The sequence below is a fragment of the Macrotis lagotis genome, chromosome X, assembly GCF_037893015.1.
Source record: "Macrotis lagotis isolate mMagLag1 chromosome X, bilby.v1.9.chrom.fasta, whole genome shotgun sequence".
In the NCBI taxonomy this organism is placed as follows: Eukaryota; Metazoa; Chordata; class Mammalia; order Peramelemorphia; family Peramelidae; genus Macrotis; species Macrotis lagotis.
The window spans coordinates 326246506-326264171 of NC_133666.1; the positions used below are offsets into that span (position 1 = coordinate 326246506).

Here is a 17666-nt window from a genome sequence, read left to right on the forward strand (position 1 = left end):
TAAAACAGGACGTTAGATGCAAGAATCAGTATGGCAACCCTTGACTTTTTTCCAGACCATAACAGTAGTAGAGATTGTTGACAGTTTGTAGGTTAGAGTATGAATTATTAGGCAATTCCTGATAAAGCTGTGAATAAAATAGAAAATACTTAAAAGATATTCCTATTCAGTTTTTTCATGTTCTAAAAATTCAGTTCACTTGGCTGAATAGTGTACTCAACAGCTTTTTCAACTCAGAGACTTTCAAAGAGTTTACAGAAGGCTTGCACACTTGAAACAAGCAGAAAACAATATATGTCAGTATATATGACAAGAAAATTTTGGGAAGTCAGTTTAATAAAGCTTCAGAAAAATAAGAGAAAGCAGGCCTTGCAAGGGGATTATAGTTCTCCAGGCTTCAGAAAAATGAACAAAGGTAGAGATGAAGCACTGAGAGGTGAGGATATATTTGCTAGAGGGAGGACTAGTGGTTGGATAGATAAATTGGAATCATTAGGACCTTGAATGCCAGGTCAAACAGGTTAAACTTGAACTGATAACAGAAAATCACTAGATTATTGAGTATAACATTCATGGTATTTTAGTAAGGCTAATTTGCTGTCATATGTAAGATTGAATGAAATGAATTGAAAAAGCACTCTGCTAAACCTTGGGTATATAATTAGGAAAGACAATCACAGCTCATATTCCAATTCTAATAAGTGGAAATCACACTTAAGAGATCTCAGTTTCAAATCTGATGAGAAAGCCCCTGTTCTTTAGGTACAAGGCAGATGATACAGTGTCATTTCCATGAATAAAACTACATTTCTGGTATTTAATACTTTAAGGACTTTGACATCAAGAATTTTATTCAGTAGTTAGTGGTCTGTGAGTGGAGGACACTTCTGTTCTACTGTTGGTGGAAATCCTTTCTCCCTAAGAGTGCTCTTCTGGATAATGGGTATGGGAGACAGGCTAAGAACAGTATCGATAGCTTAGAGGACACTGTTTTTCCAGGTCACTTGAGCATAGGCTCCTGACTTGTTTCCACTAGAATTTGAGAGAAAATGATGGTTGAAAAATGATGATGGTAGTTTGACTCTCTTGATATAGTCCTTTCTGTCCCATAGATTGGAAGAAAAGTATTCTTACTGCTTTTTTTTTTTAAAGGTTCCAGGAGAGATCATTTAGGATCCTGGTTCATTAATTCCAGGCTAAGGTGATAAAGGACTGAAAGAAGGGAGGAATCTAAGATTATAAAGGAGAAAAATAACGGTGACATTGGCTTAGTAGATAAAATGATTAGTCAGTAATTCTAAAATTTTGAATCTGAATAACAATGAAAATGGGGAATTGGGAAAGGGAAATTGGTTTGTGGGTGCAAATAAGATTTGGTTCTATTCAGATTTCTGCTTAACTCTTGCTTTAGTAATTTAACTCTTTTCCATAGCCAGTAATCAAATATGACTGAAAGAGTAGAGGCAAATGGCTAGAATAGATGACCTCTTCAGTTCCCTACTGGTTTCTAAGGTTTGGTACTATTCATTGTTTTTCTTTCAAGCACATTCATCTGAAAGATGAAACAGTAGTGCTGGTATGACCTGTTTTCTGAATTTCTTTTCCACAAAGATTGTGTACAGGAAAGCTTAGATGAGAAACTAGTGAGTATGTAACTGCTATATCAAGAATGATTGGAGTATAATTCTTCTTTTCCTATTTCCCAAGAATACATAGCTCAAGCTCACTGAAAAATTCTGTATGATATCATTTAGGCCTATAGAATGCTTAATGCCACATGTATTAGGCAACTACTGTGTATAAAGAAACAAAGCATTTTCTCTTGGTTGTCATCCACCTTATAGACACTAGTACTAGATAAAGTGATTGGATGCTTTGGAGACCCAGTTCTCAACTTTCAGAGGTACATATTTATTTGCAAATGTAATTCCTATAGCAAACATCAGCAAATAGTCTCCAATATTGAAATATTTGTGACCAATAGCCTCAGGAGCCCCTCCAAAGAGGATTGTATAATATGTCGCTATGATGGAATCTCTTTTTTTTCTCTTTTAGAAGCTTCCCCAGGAGTGACTGGGGTTTCAGTTGTGGAACGGGAACCTGCTGACATTGGAATGATTGTTGCATGGGAACAAGTAGGTATCATCTTTAAAACACATTACTCCTACTTGTGGGAAAGATTGAGGTCATTGAAAAATTCTTATTTCTATCTCAAACTGTCATTACAGTATACAGTTCATCTTTCTCCTCATTTACCCTCAAGGTACTTGAGCTCCACCTTGTCACTCCTACACATTTTTTAAAAATTTTATTTAAGGCAATGGGGTTAAGTGACTTGCCCAAGGTCACATAGCTAGGCAATTATTAGGTGTCTAAGGTCAGATTTGAAGTCAGGTCCTCCTGACTCCAGGGCTGGTGCTCTATCCTCTAAGCCACCTAGCTGCCCCCACTCCTATACAGTCTTATACTGGAAACAATTTTTTTCCAAAGAGGTATCTTAACCCTAGAATTCCCATCTTTTTATTTGTAGTGTAAGTCTTGTCTTTCTGATCAATTTTTATTTGAGTGAGGCAGAAATGAAAGAATTCTTTTCTGAAGCAGTTAACCTCACTTCTGAAATCCCTTTGCTATTTTAGGTTGCAGTGCAATATTTGGATAATCATAATTATGCAAATGTGACATAACCCCCCACCCCCATGTCAATGAATACTCTGTAATATACCTGGCAGCAACCATAAATCAAATAGTCAAAGTATTTAAATAAGACAGAATGGCAAAGTTAATAAGGGATCAAGCAGCAGAATAATTTTCAGCCATCCATATACAAATATGTATTTCTGGAAAACTCTCAGGGATAAGAAAACTGTATGTGTTTGTGTGTGTGTGTGTGTGTGTGTGTGCGTGTGTGTGTTTACTGTGGGAGGTAAGCAGTGCATAGGATGGTGAAAGCTTAATATCGGTAGCTGGCAAGAAGGTCTGCTGATAACTTGAGTGCAGTGATTTGCTGTGCTTGTTCCAAGACCATCAAGATTCTCCTGGGTTTAACAGTGCCAAACCCACAAGTCATTTTCCTTTTCTCCCCTCTAATCCAATCCTTGTCCTTACTTTTCTTCCACTGACCCTCTGTGTTCTTTTTAAAGAAATATTCTGTTTTTTAGGAGTCTCCCCTAAACAAAGTCCTTACATTAGTGACTCTTCATGCCCATGAGCAGTGCTCTCTGGCCTTCAGTCATTTTGAGAAATGTAATCAAATTGGAAATGGAGTCTAACATACCCTTTCTTACAACTTGTACCTGATTTAAAAAAAAAAATTGTAGTACCTGCAACTCAAATGGGGTACACAGGTACAGTTGTAGAAATATAAAATATCCATTAGATTTCTTATAGCATTGTCAAAAGTAATTTTTCTATATACATGCAGAACAAAATACATATATATATATGTGTATGTGTGTGTATACACACACACACACACACATACACACACACATATATATTCTAAATGCATGGTCCTGTAACATAGCATCATATAGTAAAGTTTCATACAATAGACCAGATACATTTGTTATTAACTCATGGGGGTTTTCTTGGCAAAGACACTGCAATGGTTTGCATTTTCCTCAGTAGATTAAGACAAACAGATGTTAAGTGGCTTGCCAGGGTCACAAGCTAGTGTTTGAGGTCAGATTTGAACTCAGGTCTTCCTGACTCCAAGTCCACTCTAATAATTGAATCATCTGCCTAGATCAGACCCATAGATCATTCCAATTGCTGAATTCTTCCCTGGAGCTTCCATTTGAGGAACTATCTATGATAGTCATGCTCTTCAAACACAACACATGACTCTTCACATTTACTCTTCTCCACCTCTGTCGCAGTGACCTCATACAGGCAATGTCTCTACCCTTATAATCTCCTGCAACTGGCAAGTTTCTTTTCTTTTTTTTTTTTTTAGGTTTTTGCAAGGCAAATGGGGTTAAGTGGCTTGCCCAAGGCCACACAGCTAGGTAATTATTAAGAAGTGTCTGAGACCGGATTTGAACCCAGGTACTCCAGACTCCAGGGCCCTTGCTTTATCCACTACACCACCTAGCTACCCCAAACTGGCAAGTTTCTTGCCAGAAACTTCTGCCATTCTCTCAAAAGCAACATAACTTCTGAGGAGCTTGTCTATTCCAGACACCTGATTCATTGATGGATAATCACATTATCATTAAGTTATTACTAATGATTTTCCTATCCCATTCCAGAAATTAAAAAATTTATATCAGCTTAAAAATGCTCATGCTAAGCTGTTCCAGGAACTGTCATTACACTATAGGAAGTATTGGAATTTTCCTTACACTATGCCAGGCTGAAGTTTCATGCTTTTAACACAAATTTACTAATGTATGGAAACAGTAGAATCTCTTCTATATCAGCTCCAGAGTTCTAGCTGCATCCAAGTGTCTACCTCATGGTGTGGCTTCACATTTATATAGCTGGAGGTAGAGAGAGACAAGAGTAAGTTTTTTTTTTAATTAGGGCTATGATTTCATAGATATAGGAGATGCCTAATGAGGAATGCCCTTTATTAGTACCAACTTCTCTCCAATTTGTTGACTTAAAGTTGCCTGAGGCACTTATGTGATTACCCAAAGTCACAGAGCTGATGCCACAGATCCTGATAGCTGGTGGTTCAGGTCATAGAGTTCTGAAGTCAAATATGACCTTAGACTCTTATTAGCTGTGTGACCCTGGACAAATGCCTTAATTTCTGCCTAGAGAAATGATAGCACCTACCTCACTGGATTGTTGTAATGATCTTAGACACAGAACAGAGGCTTGTTTCTTACCTTTCTAACCCTGAGATCAGTAGATCCTTCCATACAACATCATACTCCCAAAGAAGTGAACAGGATATGGGAGTTTTGAATCCCCCCCCCAATACCCACTCCCTCCTCCCAAGACCATGCCCCTTTCTAGCATCTGGGAGAGAAGAGGAGAGGCAGTAAGCAGGGCAAACCAGCCAACCATTTTCATTCAATTAACCCAGATCTTGAAACTATTCCTTATTTCAAAATTATGGATAAGAGTTATATACTGTATTTTATGAGCAATTCAAAAGTTGCAAGAGAGACGGCAATTTTATCTATATGCAATTTTTGCTTTATGGCCTCACTTGAGAACCTAACTCCCTGGGTAAGAAGCAATTCCACTACACCTCATTTGGGTCACTTTTATGACTGGTACAGTGAATATTCCAATAGATACAACTTCTGCCATTTTCTCAAAAGCAACATAACTTCTGAGGAGCTAAGCCTGATTCCCTGAGGCCCTTACTCCTTTTTTTCTTGGTATGTATTAGTTTTCCTAGCCATCTACCCTATGGATACACTTGATACCAATCATCCAAGAGCAATGGAAGCAAAGGAGCTGGTTAATTATACATTTTACTCTCTTGATAGCATATTCACCTGGGGAAATCCTAGAATCATAGCTCTGTTTTCTTGTGTTATTGATCTGGCTCTCTTTGTCGTAGATTATCTTCAACTCTTCCATGGCAGTCAATGAGCTTTCTGTTGTATCAGGCCAATGGGATAGGACAAATGTTTCCACATTAGTCTTCTAGGACCAGTAATACACACTGAACTCATAGTTGACCTATACTATATCCATTTTGGTGGTATCCAGCTTAGAACTCTTCAGAATATAAATCAATGGATTGTTGTTTGTATGCTCTTGAAATTGGACTCCCTATACATATTCTTAGAATTTATCAGTGACAGTTCTCTTCAAAGCTAAGAACTAAAATTGGTAGATAGGATATCAAAGTCCTCTACTTGCAAATGCAATTGGTTTCTGGGGGCCATCACTCTTGGGTTATAAAACTGCTTCCAAAGCCCTATGGGCTGACTTCAAAGTATAATATAGAGAGAGCTGAGATCTATCAAAAAAAAAAAAAAGCAAAACAAAACTAGCCTAACCTGCACATGTATGAGACACTTAATCAAGTTTTTAAAGACCTGTTCCTCTTTCTATGCTAAAGATCTCTCAGTATTTCCAGAACACTCAGATCAACTTGTCCATTTTTTCCCTTTTGGTTTTGATTCTTCTCAGTCATATCCCAATGAGTAAAATCACTTTGAAGCTTTTCAATGATGCCAGAGTTCTTCACAAATTGCTGAGAGTAATTGTCTTATCCTAGAAAATTTGTAGTTTTTGATAATTTTTTTAATTGTGGCCTGATGATTACTGTTTCTGTCTTCTTAGGGTTGGTACTCACTTTTTATAAGATCTACTCACAAACTTGACAGAGGCTCTATACAATGGGTATTTTTTAAATAATAGTTTTAGGATAAAATCCCTTGCCAATCTAATAACTTTAATAGTGAATTTTAATGCTTTTTTGATATCTTCTCAAATATGATATGGTCACTCAGATACTTCAACCTCCAGGTAATTTATGTTACCAATGGTTTTTTCCATGAAGTACTAAAAAATGACCGGACTCCCAGAAATTCTTTGGGGCATGTACTCAAATTAATGAAATTTCAATATACAGATAAAAGTCATCTCCTTTTCTTCTTCAGCCACGGGGATCTGACTATCAGCTGCACAAGTCCAGATCTGAATGCTGAATTAACCACCAGACAGTCTTGGGCATCTAGGATTCTTGACATGGTGTTCAATTAAACAACTATTATGTGCCAATCATATATGAGTCACTGTGTGTAGGCACTAGAGACACAAATATAATTGAAAGACTACTGCCAGCCATCAAGGAATTTAAATTTTACTCTAAAGCTTCAATATGTATTTAGATAAATAATTACAAAAAAGCTTAAAAAAATAAAGCAAGCATTTTACTAAGTACCATGGATATAAAGAAAAAAACAAACAGTCCTTGCCTTCAAAGAACTTATATTATCATGAAAGAAACAGCATATATAAATCAGAATGTTCAAGATAAATATGGAATAGAGGGAAGGTATCCTTAAAAGAAAATGACACTAAAATCTTGAAGGACCAGAAAAGGACTCCTAAAGGAAGTGACACTTGAACTGCATCTTAGAGCAAATTGGAGATTCTAAAAACTTGGAGGTTAAGAAGGAAAACATTCCAGGCATGGGGAATAAAGCCTGGTGATGGGAAATGGAGCATCATGTCTGAGGAATAGAAAGTAGGGTAATATGTCTGCTTGATGGTATCCACAGAGGAAAACAGAATGGAAGGAGATTAAAAAGTTATGAAAAGGTGATTTTAGGAGAGTACTAACAGCTGTGAATATCACAAAAGACCTGTATAGGAAGCACTAACTAATCTGATTTGAAAGAAATTAGGGATTTAAAAAGGCAAAATGAAAGAGAGAATAACTTCCAGTTACGGAGTATACCACCTATGCAAAGGCACAGAAAAAGGGGGAGAGGATATCTCATATATATATATATATATATCAGACTAGCTAGTATGAGAATTTGACTAGATTATACAGTAGCATTATTGTTTTAGCCAGACATAATTTCAATTGTATAAAGAATTCCCTATAATAAGAAATATTCACATCTGCTCTGAAAATTACAGGTATAGAGAGCTGCCTTTGGGGTGCTGAGAGGTTGTGATTTACCCAAGGTCATAATGCCAGTATATTTCAAAGGTGAAACTTGACCTCAAGTCTTCTTGACTGAGTTTGGTTCTCTATCCATAATGCTTGTGGATACCTTGAAATTGCATGAAGTACTTATATCAAAACTGTCTCTTAATATGAAATAAGATTGGAAAGATGGGTGGGAGCTGAATTACAGAGAATTTTAAATGCTAGGTTGTAGATTTTCTATTTTAACCTATAGGGTATAGAAAGTCACAAACATTTTTGAGTAGGGGAGTGATCATGGTTAGGTCTTTGTTTTTTATTCAAAGTCTGATAATCTACACATTCAAATCTTGTCCTCTTACATAATAAATTGTGGGTAAAGCATAGAAATTATGAGTTTTGAGAATGATGCCTATAGAGAGCAGTTCCTTCAGCTTTCTGAGATCCTCCATTTATAATTAGTTTTCTAAAATTTCTCTTAGAATGGTCAGAATTGTTGAGCTGGCATGTGGATACCTTGGGTCACTTCATCTATTCATACAATAAGCACACTATGACCTTCACTCTGAATTTCTTCCTTAGATGATCCTTCTATTCCTCAAATGCTGGAGTCAGCAAAGTTAAATTTTTCTGTATTCACTTCTTGGTTAGAAAAGTTAGTGGTTCTTTGATGATTTGTGTCTATCATTTTTCTTTTCCCTGCAAGTTTTGGCAGAAGAGGTAGAAATTATCAGGTATTTAGGTGCCAAACCTCAACTTAATTCTAGCCCTACAAGTACTTTGAATAGATCAAGGCTTGACCCAATGAATGTTGAAACTCCAGAGACTTTTGCTAGATTTTGACATGAATACACAACTTCCTTAAGAGCCCTATATTCACTATAACATAAGCAATCATTTTCAACCTGTACCTAGAGGACTTGCCCCTAATCAGTTGTAGAGGTATCTACAAGTTGAGTATAAGAGTATTTTTTCATAAAGTAATTAGAATATTACTGGGATCTTCTATCCAGTATAGCTTGATGATGCATCTTTAGTCCTCAAGATTACTGCTGCACAGGGTCCTATGAGTCCAAGAATAAAGAAGCTAGAAAAAGTTGGAGAGATAGGGATTTTTTCAGTCTCCATTTTCTAATGCCAGTTCAAGTGAAATTCATCTTATGTCAAACTAATGAGAAATTTCCTTTCTCAAGTACATTCAGCATATATCTATCCATCTAGTCTATGTTTTTAGCAAAATATAGCTTAACTACTTTAGGTACAAGTACTATTCTCAAGCTGGACCACCCTAATCCCTGGGTCCTTTTTGAATTCAGGTCCTCCTGAATCCAGGGCCTGACTGTCCCCTGCTCCACCTAGCTGCCCCCAGGGTCCTTTTTTATGGTCAGGAAGAGTAACTCTTGTGTGCCTTTCTGTCTTGTCTTATAGTAGGGCTGACCTGACTTTCAGGGAGATCTGATTGATCTGAGTTATTCTCACTTTTTGGACTTTTAATCAAATGATATGTTTTGAAGCAGTGCAGGCCCAATTTTGGCTTTTCTACCTTCTCTTGTTCCATTATCGTTACCACCAGTACCTATGGCATGTACAAAATTCCTATTTATCATATTCAATGAATATCCACCAAAAAAAAAAAATCCCTAATGAGGAATCTAGGCACACAATGGAACATGAGTTTTCCAAGACCAGAGTAGTTACATTAGTTTCATAAGCACATAAAAATATGATATACAATGGCCATTTAACAATATCATTTTAAAAGTATGTGACTTCCTCAAAATGTCACTTCAATATCCAGCATATAAAATCTGAATAAACTTGCCTGATGGATAATGGAGAAAAAATGCTGCCAGTTTAGAGACCACCCCTTAAGGGAAACAAAACAAAACAAAACCCAACTGTAAATGAGATCTTATAAGGGTTCTTATCCTGAAGTTCACAAATTTTTTTTTGTTTGGTTTTCAATGTGATATTTCATTATAATCAGTTCTCTTTATAATTATGTAATTTAATGCTTTTGAAACCATTCTGTAAAGGGTCCAAAGGCTTCACAAAACTAATAGAGGGGTCCAGGACATGAAAAAGGTTAAAAATCCTTGTCATAAGATAGAGTGGGTTAACTCATCAGCAGCCATAAATGTTTTTGACAATCATAAACTTTTAAAAGCTACAGGGGTTGATCTTACTATATACCTAAAAAGAAAAAGCAAATAGAGCCCTACAGTTTTATGTACAATCTTTGCTTTCTATTCTACTATGTATTTGGTAATACTCATTCTTTTTTGATGTTTTAAGTTTAAAATAAATTAAAAATTAATATATTTTTAAAGCATCCTCCCTGGGGATCCACCAGTATAGCATAGTTCCCCTTTAACTCTGCAACCCCTACTCTTTGAAAAAAGGAGTCAAGAGTTTCTTCCAATTATCAATGTCTGCCAGTGGCTAAAGATTAGAGTTTGATCTAGCTATTCCGTATTTCTAATCCCTCTCTGGGCAGGGTAGAGTTTCTCTTTCTCAAAGCCTTTAGAAGACCATATACTTTTGACTTTCTCTCTAATCACCATTTTCCAAAGAGTTTTTTTTAAACCTGCCTGAATAGATTAAAGGGATACCTGAAGCACTGAAGACTTCTAGCCTTATTTACCAAGTTTTCCCTTCTTCAGTAATCCACTGTTTAGTTCATTCTTTTTGCCTTGGGGAATCCAAGAGGATAGGATTCACTAGGCTTTTTTGAAGAGTTAAGTTATCAGTAAAATCTCTTTGGTTCACCTAAAGCACCTAGCTAGATAATCTGGGTAATCTGAACTAAGAAATTATTCCTTTCTCTCTTGTGTATTCCAAAGCAAGCACAGCCTCTCCCTCCAAGGCTTCCTTTCTTATCAGGGACACACAAGATGGAGCTTAGCTTGGGAGAACCTTATTTCTTTTTGAGAACACTTGACTAATGAAGAAAATAGATTGGTTAAAAGAAAAAAGGAATAGAAAGTAGGAGACAAGGAGTTGGCGGTCTATCTTGTATAATTCAGAGCAGATTCAGCCTCTCTCTGTACCTTCTTTCATCATTTTCTTTTTCCAGCAAATTTACTTTCATGAAAGCATCCATAGTGTTAAGTAGCCTCAGCTATCTCTTCTTTTCTTTTGAATTATAAAGATTTTATTTATTTTGAATTTTACAATTTTTCCCCTAATCTTACTTCCCTCCCCCCCCACCCCTCACAGAAAACAATTTTCCAGTCTTTACATTGTTTCCATTCCATACATTGATCCAAATTGAATGTGATGAGAAAGAAATCATATCCTTAAGGAAGAAACAAAGTATAAGAGATAGCAAGATCAGGCAATAAGATAAGTTTTTTCCCCCTAAATTAAAGATAATAGTCCTTGGTCTTTGCTCAAACTCCACAGCTCTTTTTCTGGATACATTGCAGAGAGCCCCAAATTGTCCCTGGTTATTGCACTGATGGAATGAGCCAAGTCCATCAAGGTTGATCATCACCCCCATGTTGCTGTTAGGGTGTACAATGGTTTTCTGGTTCTTCAGCTATCTCTTTCTAACTCCTCTCTTGCTAGCAGGAGTCACTCCCTACAAAGATTTATCTTAATCACTTTTTTCACCTCTCATGAGATTTCAAATTCCTACCTCACCCTTCCCCAGGATATAGGGAAGGAGTTATTGCTTTTTTAAGTATAGATACAGAGTTCCTATGGCTTCTGTAGACTCTACAGCACTGGGGACTTTAAATTGGCCTGTTGTATACAGTTTCTCCATACTAATGTTCCCAGGACTTCAGGCATTTTAAGAGACATAGTAAGCCCAGAAATAAAGTTTGATGCACTTACTGTGTCTCTTTTAAGATATTATTCAGGATTCATGGTTGTCCAGAAGCAAAATTTTTAAGATCTGGTATGGGGGCACCTTTGTAAAGGGGGAAATCTTGAATCTTGTCTTCAGATGGACAGGTACACATAACTGAAAAGCACAAGCTAATAGTTCTAGGTAGAAAGATGGGAAGGGTATGCCTTCTTCATTTTTGTGAATAAGTTTCTTTTTTTTTCCCTGAGTGACAATTTGATTTATTTATTTTATATTATAATAATCTTGTTGTGAGAGTAAACATAACCCCCCCCAAAGATAGAGAAACCTCAAGAATAGTGAGAGAGAAAAAATAGTGTACTTCAGTCTGTGTTCAGATTTCAACAGCTCTGCTCTGTCTCTGGGATGTGCTGTCTTTTTTTTATCATAAGTCCACCAGAGAAGTTGCTTCAATATTTTTTCTACAGTTGCTAATACAAACTGCATTTCCTTCCATTCTATTCCTCCCCACTCTCATCTATTCCATTCTCTCTCTCTCCTTTCATCTTATCCTTTCACCCTCTCCCAGGATCTTCCCTCTCTTCTATCACCCACTCTTCCGTCCCCCATTCCCCCTTATCCCATCCCTTTCCTCTCATTTTTCTCTAGGGTAAGATAGATTTTTATACCCTATTGAATAATTTTCTAAAGAACATTTTACATTCCTGCACTATATTAAGATGTTCCTTTGAAATCCTTAAGGTAGAAACTTTATTTATTCCCTCTATTTTATTTATCCTGTTGATTCATTTACTTTATAATGCTTGTAGATTGGGAATAATTGTTCTTTTGCTAATTATCTAGACTAGTACATACAACTTGACCTCATTGAGAATTTTTCTACATCTATACAAGCTAAGAAATATCTGAGGCAGGATTTGAACTTGGGTCTTCCTTCTCCAGATCCAGTGTTCTAACCATTGTACAACAAAACTTTTTCCCATATCCAGTGTTTTTGGTAAATGTTATTGATGGCGGGAAAATGAGTGGTGCTACCACAAAGATAAAGCCCTAGTAATAGGAATCAGGGCTGAGAAACCACATGGTTAGACAAGGGAGAGGTTGTACCCCTAAACCAGGGAAAAGATCATTTTTTTTGACTCTAGGTGATTAAGTCAGGGTGATGTTCCCTCAGACAGTCATGGGGCTTAGGGCAGATTTGAAAAACTTACCCTAGGTACTGGAGAAGTACAACCAGGCTGTCACTTCAGCTGGGGCAAGGATTAGAAGCTTCTGGGGCCCTGGGGCAGGGACCTCCCCTCCCCCATCTCAGAGAGGGGCTGATGTGGTACAGTGAGACTCAGTCGCACAATCCATGGCACTCAGACTGCAGGATTCCAAGAGAGATTCCAAGATGCTACTTCTCTGAAAGGGAGGGAAAGTGAAGGCAGAATAGATTGGCCAAGTCAAGACAGGGAATGCAATGGATCAGTAATTGCCATTCCATAGACAAGGGGAAAGACTAGAAACCAGACCAACTCTTTAAAAAAAACTCAGATTTCTTAAGAGATAAGAAGTCTTTTTGTAACCATTTGCCAGCCAAAGGGGAAACGTGGATAGACTTCCTAAGAAAGAAAAATCCATCTCTTAAGCTCTGGTTATTGACTGACTTTTAACATATGGTGCCCTTATAACAAGGTCCTCTCCTTGAGACCAGTATAAGCTTGGTAAACTTATAGCTTACTACACCCAACTTGTGAACTCAGTCCAGGAGCTGAAATAAACCTTCCCACTGCTGGCCTCATACCACATAGTCCTAAACACTCCAAATTTCATTACAAACTGCTCATCTAGAAAGAGGGGAGCCTCAACAATACATTGGTTGGATTCTCAGGGGTCCAAGCCAGAGACCCACAAATCACTACTGAATCTGGGTGCTGAAATAATGGCTTCCTAAGCTCTAGCCATTCCCCACAAATTCATAATATGACATTTTCTCTCACAATTTCCCAGGGCAAGAGAAGGCTGGCCCATAAGTTTAATTTGATCTGATCTGGAAGAGGTGGGCACAGTTCAGGGGGTCCCTTACCTTTTAGGAGTCTGAGGGAATTCAGGGCCAGATTCATAACCATTTGTGGGTTGTCAGTACGATGACAGGAAATAGGTTGTGCCACCACAAAGATCAGGGTTCTTGGAAGTAAAAAATTCATGACTAGCCCTGGAGGTGGGGAAAGCTCAGATTTTTTTTTTAACAAGTCTGCAAGGCACAAACAGTTCACAGAAACAACATAGAGGAGAGATGAGAGAAGGAAATGGCAGGGAGCCCAGGAGAGGAGAAAAGAAAAGCTTAGATTAACGTAAATCTGGGCTCACAGAACTGGGGCCATATTGCTCTGGCAGCATAGGCTGGAAGGATTTGGTTCTAGTTTAGAGAGGAAAAGTAGCCATCCTGCAGGGAAAATGCAAAGAAGAAAAGAGAGCTCTACTCCAGAGGACCTTGCTTAAATGCATTTCCATTGAGGGTAGGACAAGGGTGGTATTTGGGGAGTGGTTTAGCAACTGGTTCCAGGTATTTTCCAATACATAGGCCTTGGGGTGGCCCTCCCCAAGGAGTGCTTAAAACAGTGTTCATTGTACGTGGGTGGCTTCCTATGCACTAGTTTTTTCTGTCCCAAGGGTGTGTTTCCCTGTGCCCTTCTTCATATTGTTTTTCCTTTTTGAAGATCAACAGGATAGCGGACAATCATAGGATACAAATTAAATGGAGGATGTTATTTATGAACCTTCTCACTGTACTCCACCATGATTTGGCGTTGAATTTAAGAGACCATCAGGCAGTGTTTAACCATTTCATATCAGCATGCTTAAATGGCTACAGTCTAGCTTCTTGAATAAATTGGAGAGTAATCTTTAGATCAAAGTCAGTGAATTTTGAATCATCATGGAGAATAAGAGAGAGATTGCAGGACTGGAGAAGGGCAAATGTCCCAATTTTACAGTGGTGATAGCTCCAATCAAAGGAATGGAGAATGCACAGTACAAGGATTAATTGAAGAAAAGGAGCATGATTAGACATGCCAAGAAAGTAGTTTGTTGGAATGACAGGGAATCAGTTCTCTTGTTAGGATGAGGTCACAATGAGGCACAGAGGCCACAACATGGCAAACAACTTGGATGCAGAGTCCACAAATATTCTCCAAAGAAAATAACCTAAGAGCAAATTAAGGGCCCTGGGACTATTTTCACCATTGGTGAAAAGAAGAAAAAACAAGATGGTATACAATCAGGGTTATTGGGAGGGATTGAAAGGGTTAAAATTTGAACTTGCAATAGTTAGATGACTGATGGGGTGCTCAGAAGTTGAAAGAGGTGACCAGTTTCTCTTTCAACTGTAATATATTTTCTCTCCTTTTATTCTCCAGAAAACAGTTTCAATCTGTATATTTTGCACAATTATATGATCCATGTGCTCTCTGTCTACTGCCTTTCCATTTGTTCTGGCAATAGTTAGTAATATGTAACATCTACTCCAAGCTCTTTATCTTCCCAAGTCTCGGAGAGTATCCACTTATTCATTCTTCCAACAGCCTTGAACAAGAGAGCTTTATTTTTATTAAGCATTTTGGTGACATTTTATGCTAGTTCTTGATTAGCTAGACTTCCTATCCTCCCCCCAGAATGAGAGAATTTGAAATTCAGGTTTTGATGGTAAAACTAAGACATAGAGACTGAATGACATGAATGAGTCAGGATTCTATCTCCTCTCAATCTAAGCCTATGAGGCAAATTTGTTCAGAATTTTTATAATCTACATGGCACACGTACCGACTCTAAGCCACTTTAAACATCTCTGAGCTAGAGAATCCTGGGAGAATGTAAATTAAGAACTTAAGTTCACAAATGTTACATGACTTTCTCAGGGTCACACAGTTTCTGAACCTCAAACACATCTCCTGGGTGTATCCCTATTCAAACTAGATAAGAGTAACTCTCTCCACCCAATGTTTATAAATACCAAATGATTCTGTGGTCTGCCTAACTCCCTTTCCTTTTCTCCTCCTCCCAAATTAAAATGATTGAATGGGGAGGCTTAAGAATCCCAATTCAAAAGACAGTTGAACACCTTTCATTTTACAAGTTGCCTTAGTATTTATTCTTTACCAGGCAGCAGGCATATTACCAATAGAATAACAGTGGAATATCAATGGGCAGAACAACTTAAGAAACTCTGGTGTTGGGGCAGCCAGGTTGCCCAATGGTTAGAGCACTGACCCTGGTGTCAGGAGGACTTAAGTGTCAAATTCAGCTTCAGTCACTTATAGGTGTGAGACCTTAGACAAGTCACTTAACCCCATTGGCTTGCAAAAAAAAACAACTCCAGTGATCCACTACCTCAGCACTATATCTCCATTCTTCTTAACCATAGGGTGGACCTTATTTCTCTTTTGCTCCTTCCTCTCCTTACTTTATGGTGCCTTTTATTAAAAAGAAGAGACAATGGTAGGTTACACAGGTTCATGAAATTAAAAATTTCAGGAGGCAGCTGACATCCTTCACCCCTTGAAGCTTTTGTGAGAATAGTTTATACTTCCTTTCATCCTATGAAGATTGTATGGAAATAGAGCATACACTTCCCTATTGTCTTTGGTCCTCTGCATGGATAGAGCATAGTAGATATTTTCTTTGATAGCTTTGTAACAAACACATACTACATTATATATTCTTCTAAAGAAAAGCATAAGGACTGGGGTACACTTTGTTTCTTTGTTGGATCAACAGAATGGAATCCTTTTTTGAAAGGTATAGCTAGGACTTATCTTATTATAACCACTAGATGGAAGTATTGACAAAATAATGCATCATGTGCTACAAATCTTTAGTTGTACTTTGAACAGTACTGTGGCCCCTCTGATCAGGCAGCCAAGAACTAGAAGGTGGTTCATAAATGGCCAGTACTTTACCGCCAGTTTCAGTGAAACACAATATTTAGTTTGAATGCTCATTTTGACTGATCAGAAGGACTTATTAACTTTCTTGTACTATCTATGAACTTCGTGTAAATCCAGAGCTAATCTTAAGATTCAAATAACTTTGTAAGAAGGAAAACAAATGAGTTAGTGCAAGGACCTGGTAGAGGCTTTGATATTTAACATAGCTTTAAAATTTCTGAGGGTGAGAAGAACAAAAGACTAAAATTAACCTTAAAACATCTTATTTTTATTCATTTCTTTATATTAGGGCATTCTAGCCTCTTTGTTAGTATGTTGACATAATTTCATTTTATAGATTTAGTTCTGTATATTCACACCACCTAGAGAAAGAAGAGACAGAGAGCAGTGACATTAAGAGTTTGGAAGGAAAAAGAAAGATCTTGGAGAACTTAATGTTTGCCAGGACCATGCCAGTCCCTTCTGCTAATTGTGAATTCCAGACTTATGTCTGGCTGTGCTACATGTAAAGAGTGCTGAGAAGTATTCAGAACAGACTGAGAAGTAGCAGTACTGAATGTTTGAAACTGATTTGCATCCTGGTGTCCTGTTTGTTGATGCAGTTGCAAACAGGAAAGGCGTCCCATGTCTTGATGGAACTGCCTAAACTAGTTGTGAGTTAATTACATGATTCCAGTCTTGTTAGGATTCAGAATATTTACATACAGAATAAGATTCTGACCATGGTGAGACCAGTCCTTGATAATACCTAGAAGTTGAAAGGGATGAAATACCTTCCTGCTTTGAGCATTGGTGTGAGAATGAAATGAAAATCTCAACTTTTGATGTGCTCTACTGTTGTTTCAATAGTACCTTGTCTTTGTTTGATAAAATATTTTCACAAATAATAACAGTATTAGAGATGTTATAAATTGTTCATCCTTTGTTTTTGAAGAGGACTAATGACTTCACAGGGTGATGTCTTAACTTGCATGTGAATTGAATTTAAGTGAGAAAGGGTTGCAATAGTAGTCAACTTCAGGCTCTTCCAAAATCATTGAAGTCCAATGGCAAGAAAAAAGTCAAGATGACTGGCGATGACCCTGATATGACCAAACTCTAAGCACTCCATGGTGCCTGCTTTGGCTGCCTTCATGGCTGTTGGAACAAATTATTCTCATCCAACATTTCACCAGAGAAATGTCTTCACATTCTAAGAGGAGAAATCTTCCTAATTCACCAATAGTTTTGAGATCTATTGACTACCCTCCAACTGGTTTAGCCTGTCTACTACTGTGACATTTCACCTGGTGTGGCTGCTGAACATGCTACAGCTTCATGAATCAGTCTAATGGTCCATCTAACTCTGTAG

The 17666-nt window shown here is 37.5% G+C and overlaps 1 protein-coding gene across 4 annotated transcripts in view; it reads left to right on the forward strand.

Annotated features, from left to right (window-relative positions):
* Nucleotides 1-17666, forward strand: part of TPGS2 (tubulin polyglutamylase complex subunit 2) — a 50252-nt gene that overhangs the window by 5504 nt on the left and 27082 nt on the right. For all 4 annotated transcript variants that reach the window (XM_074203868.1, XM_074203870.1, XM_074203867.1 and 1 more), the window contains exon 2: nt 2056-2135. In XM_074203868.1, coding sequence (XP_074059969.1) covers nt 2115-2135 — 21 coding nt within the window. In that variant the 5' untranslated portion in view covers nt 2056-2114. The remainder of the gene's footprint in view (nt 1-2055; nt 2136-17666) is intronic.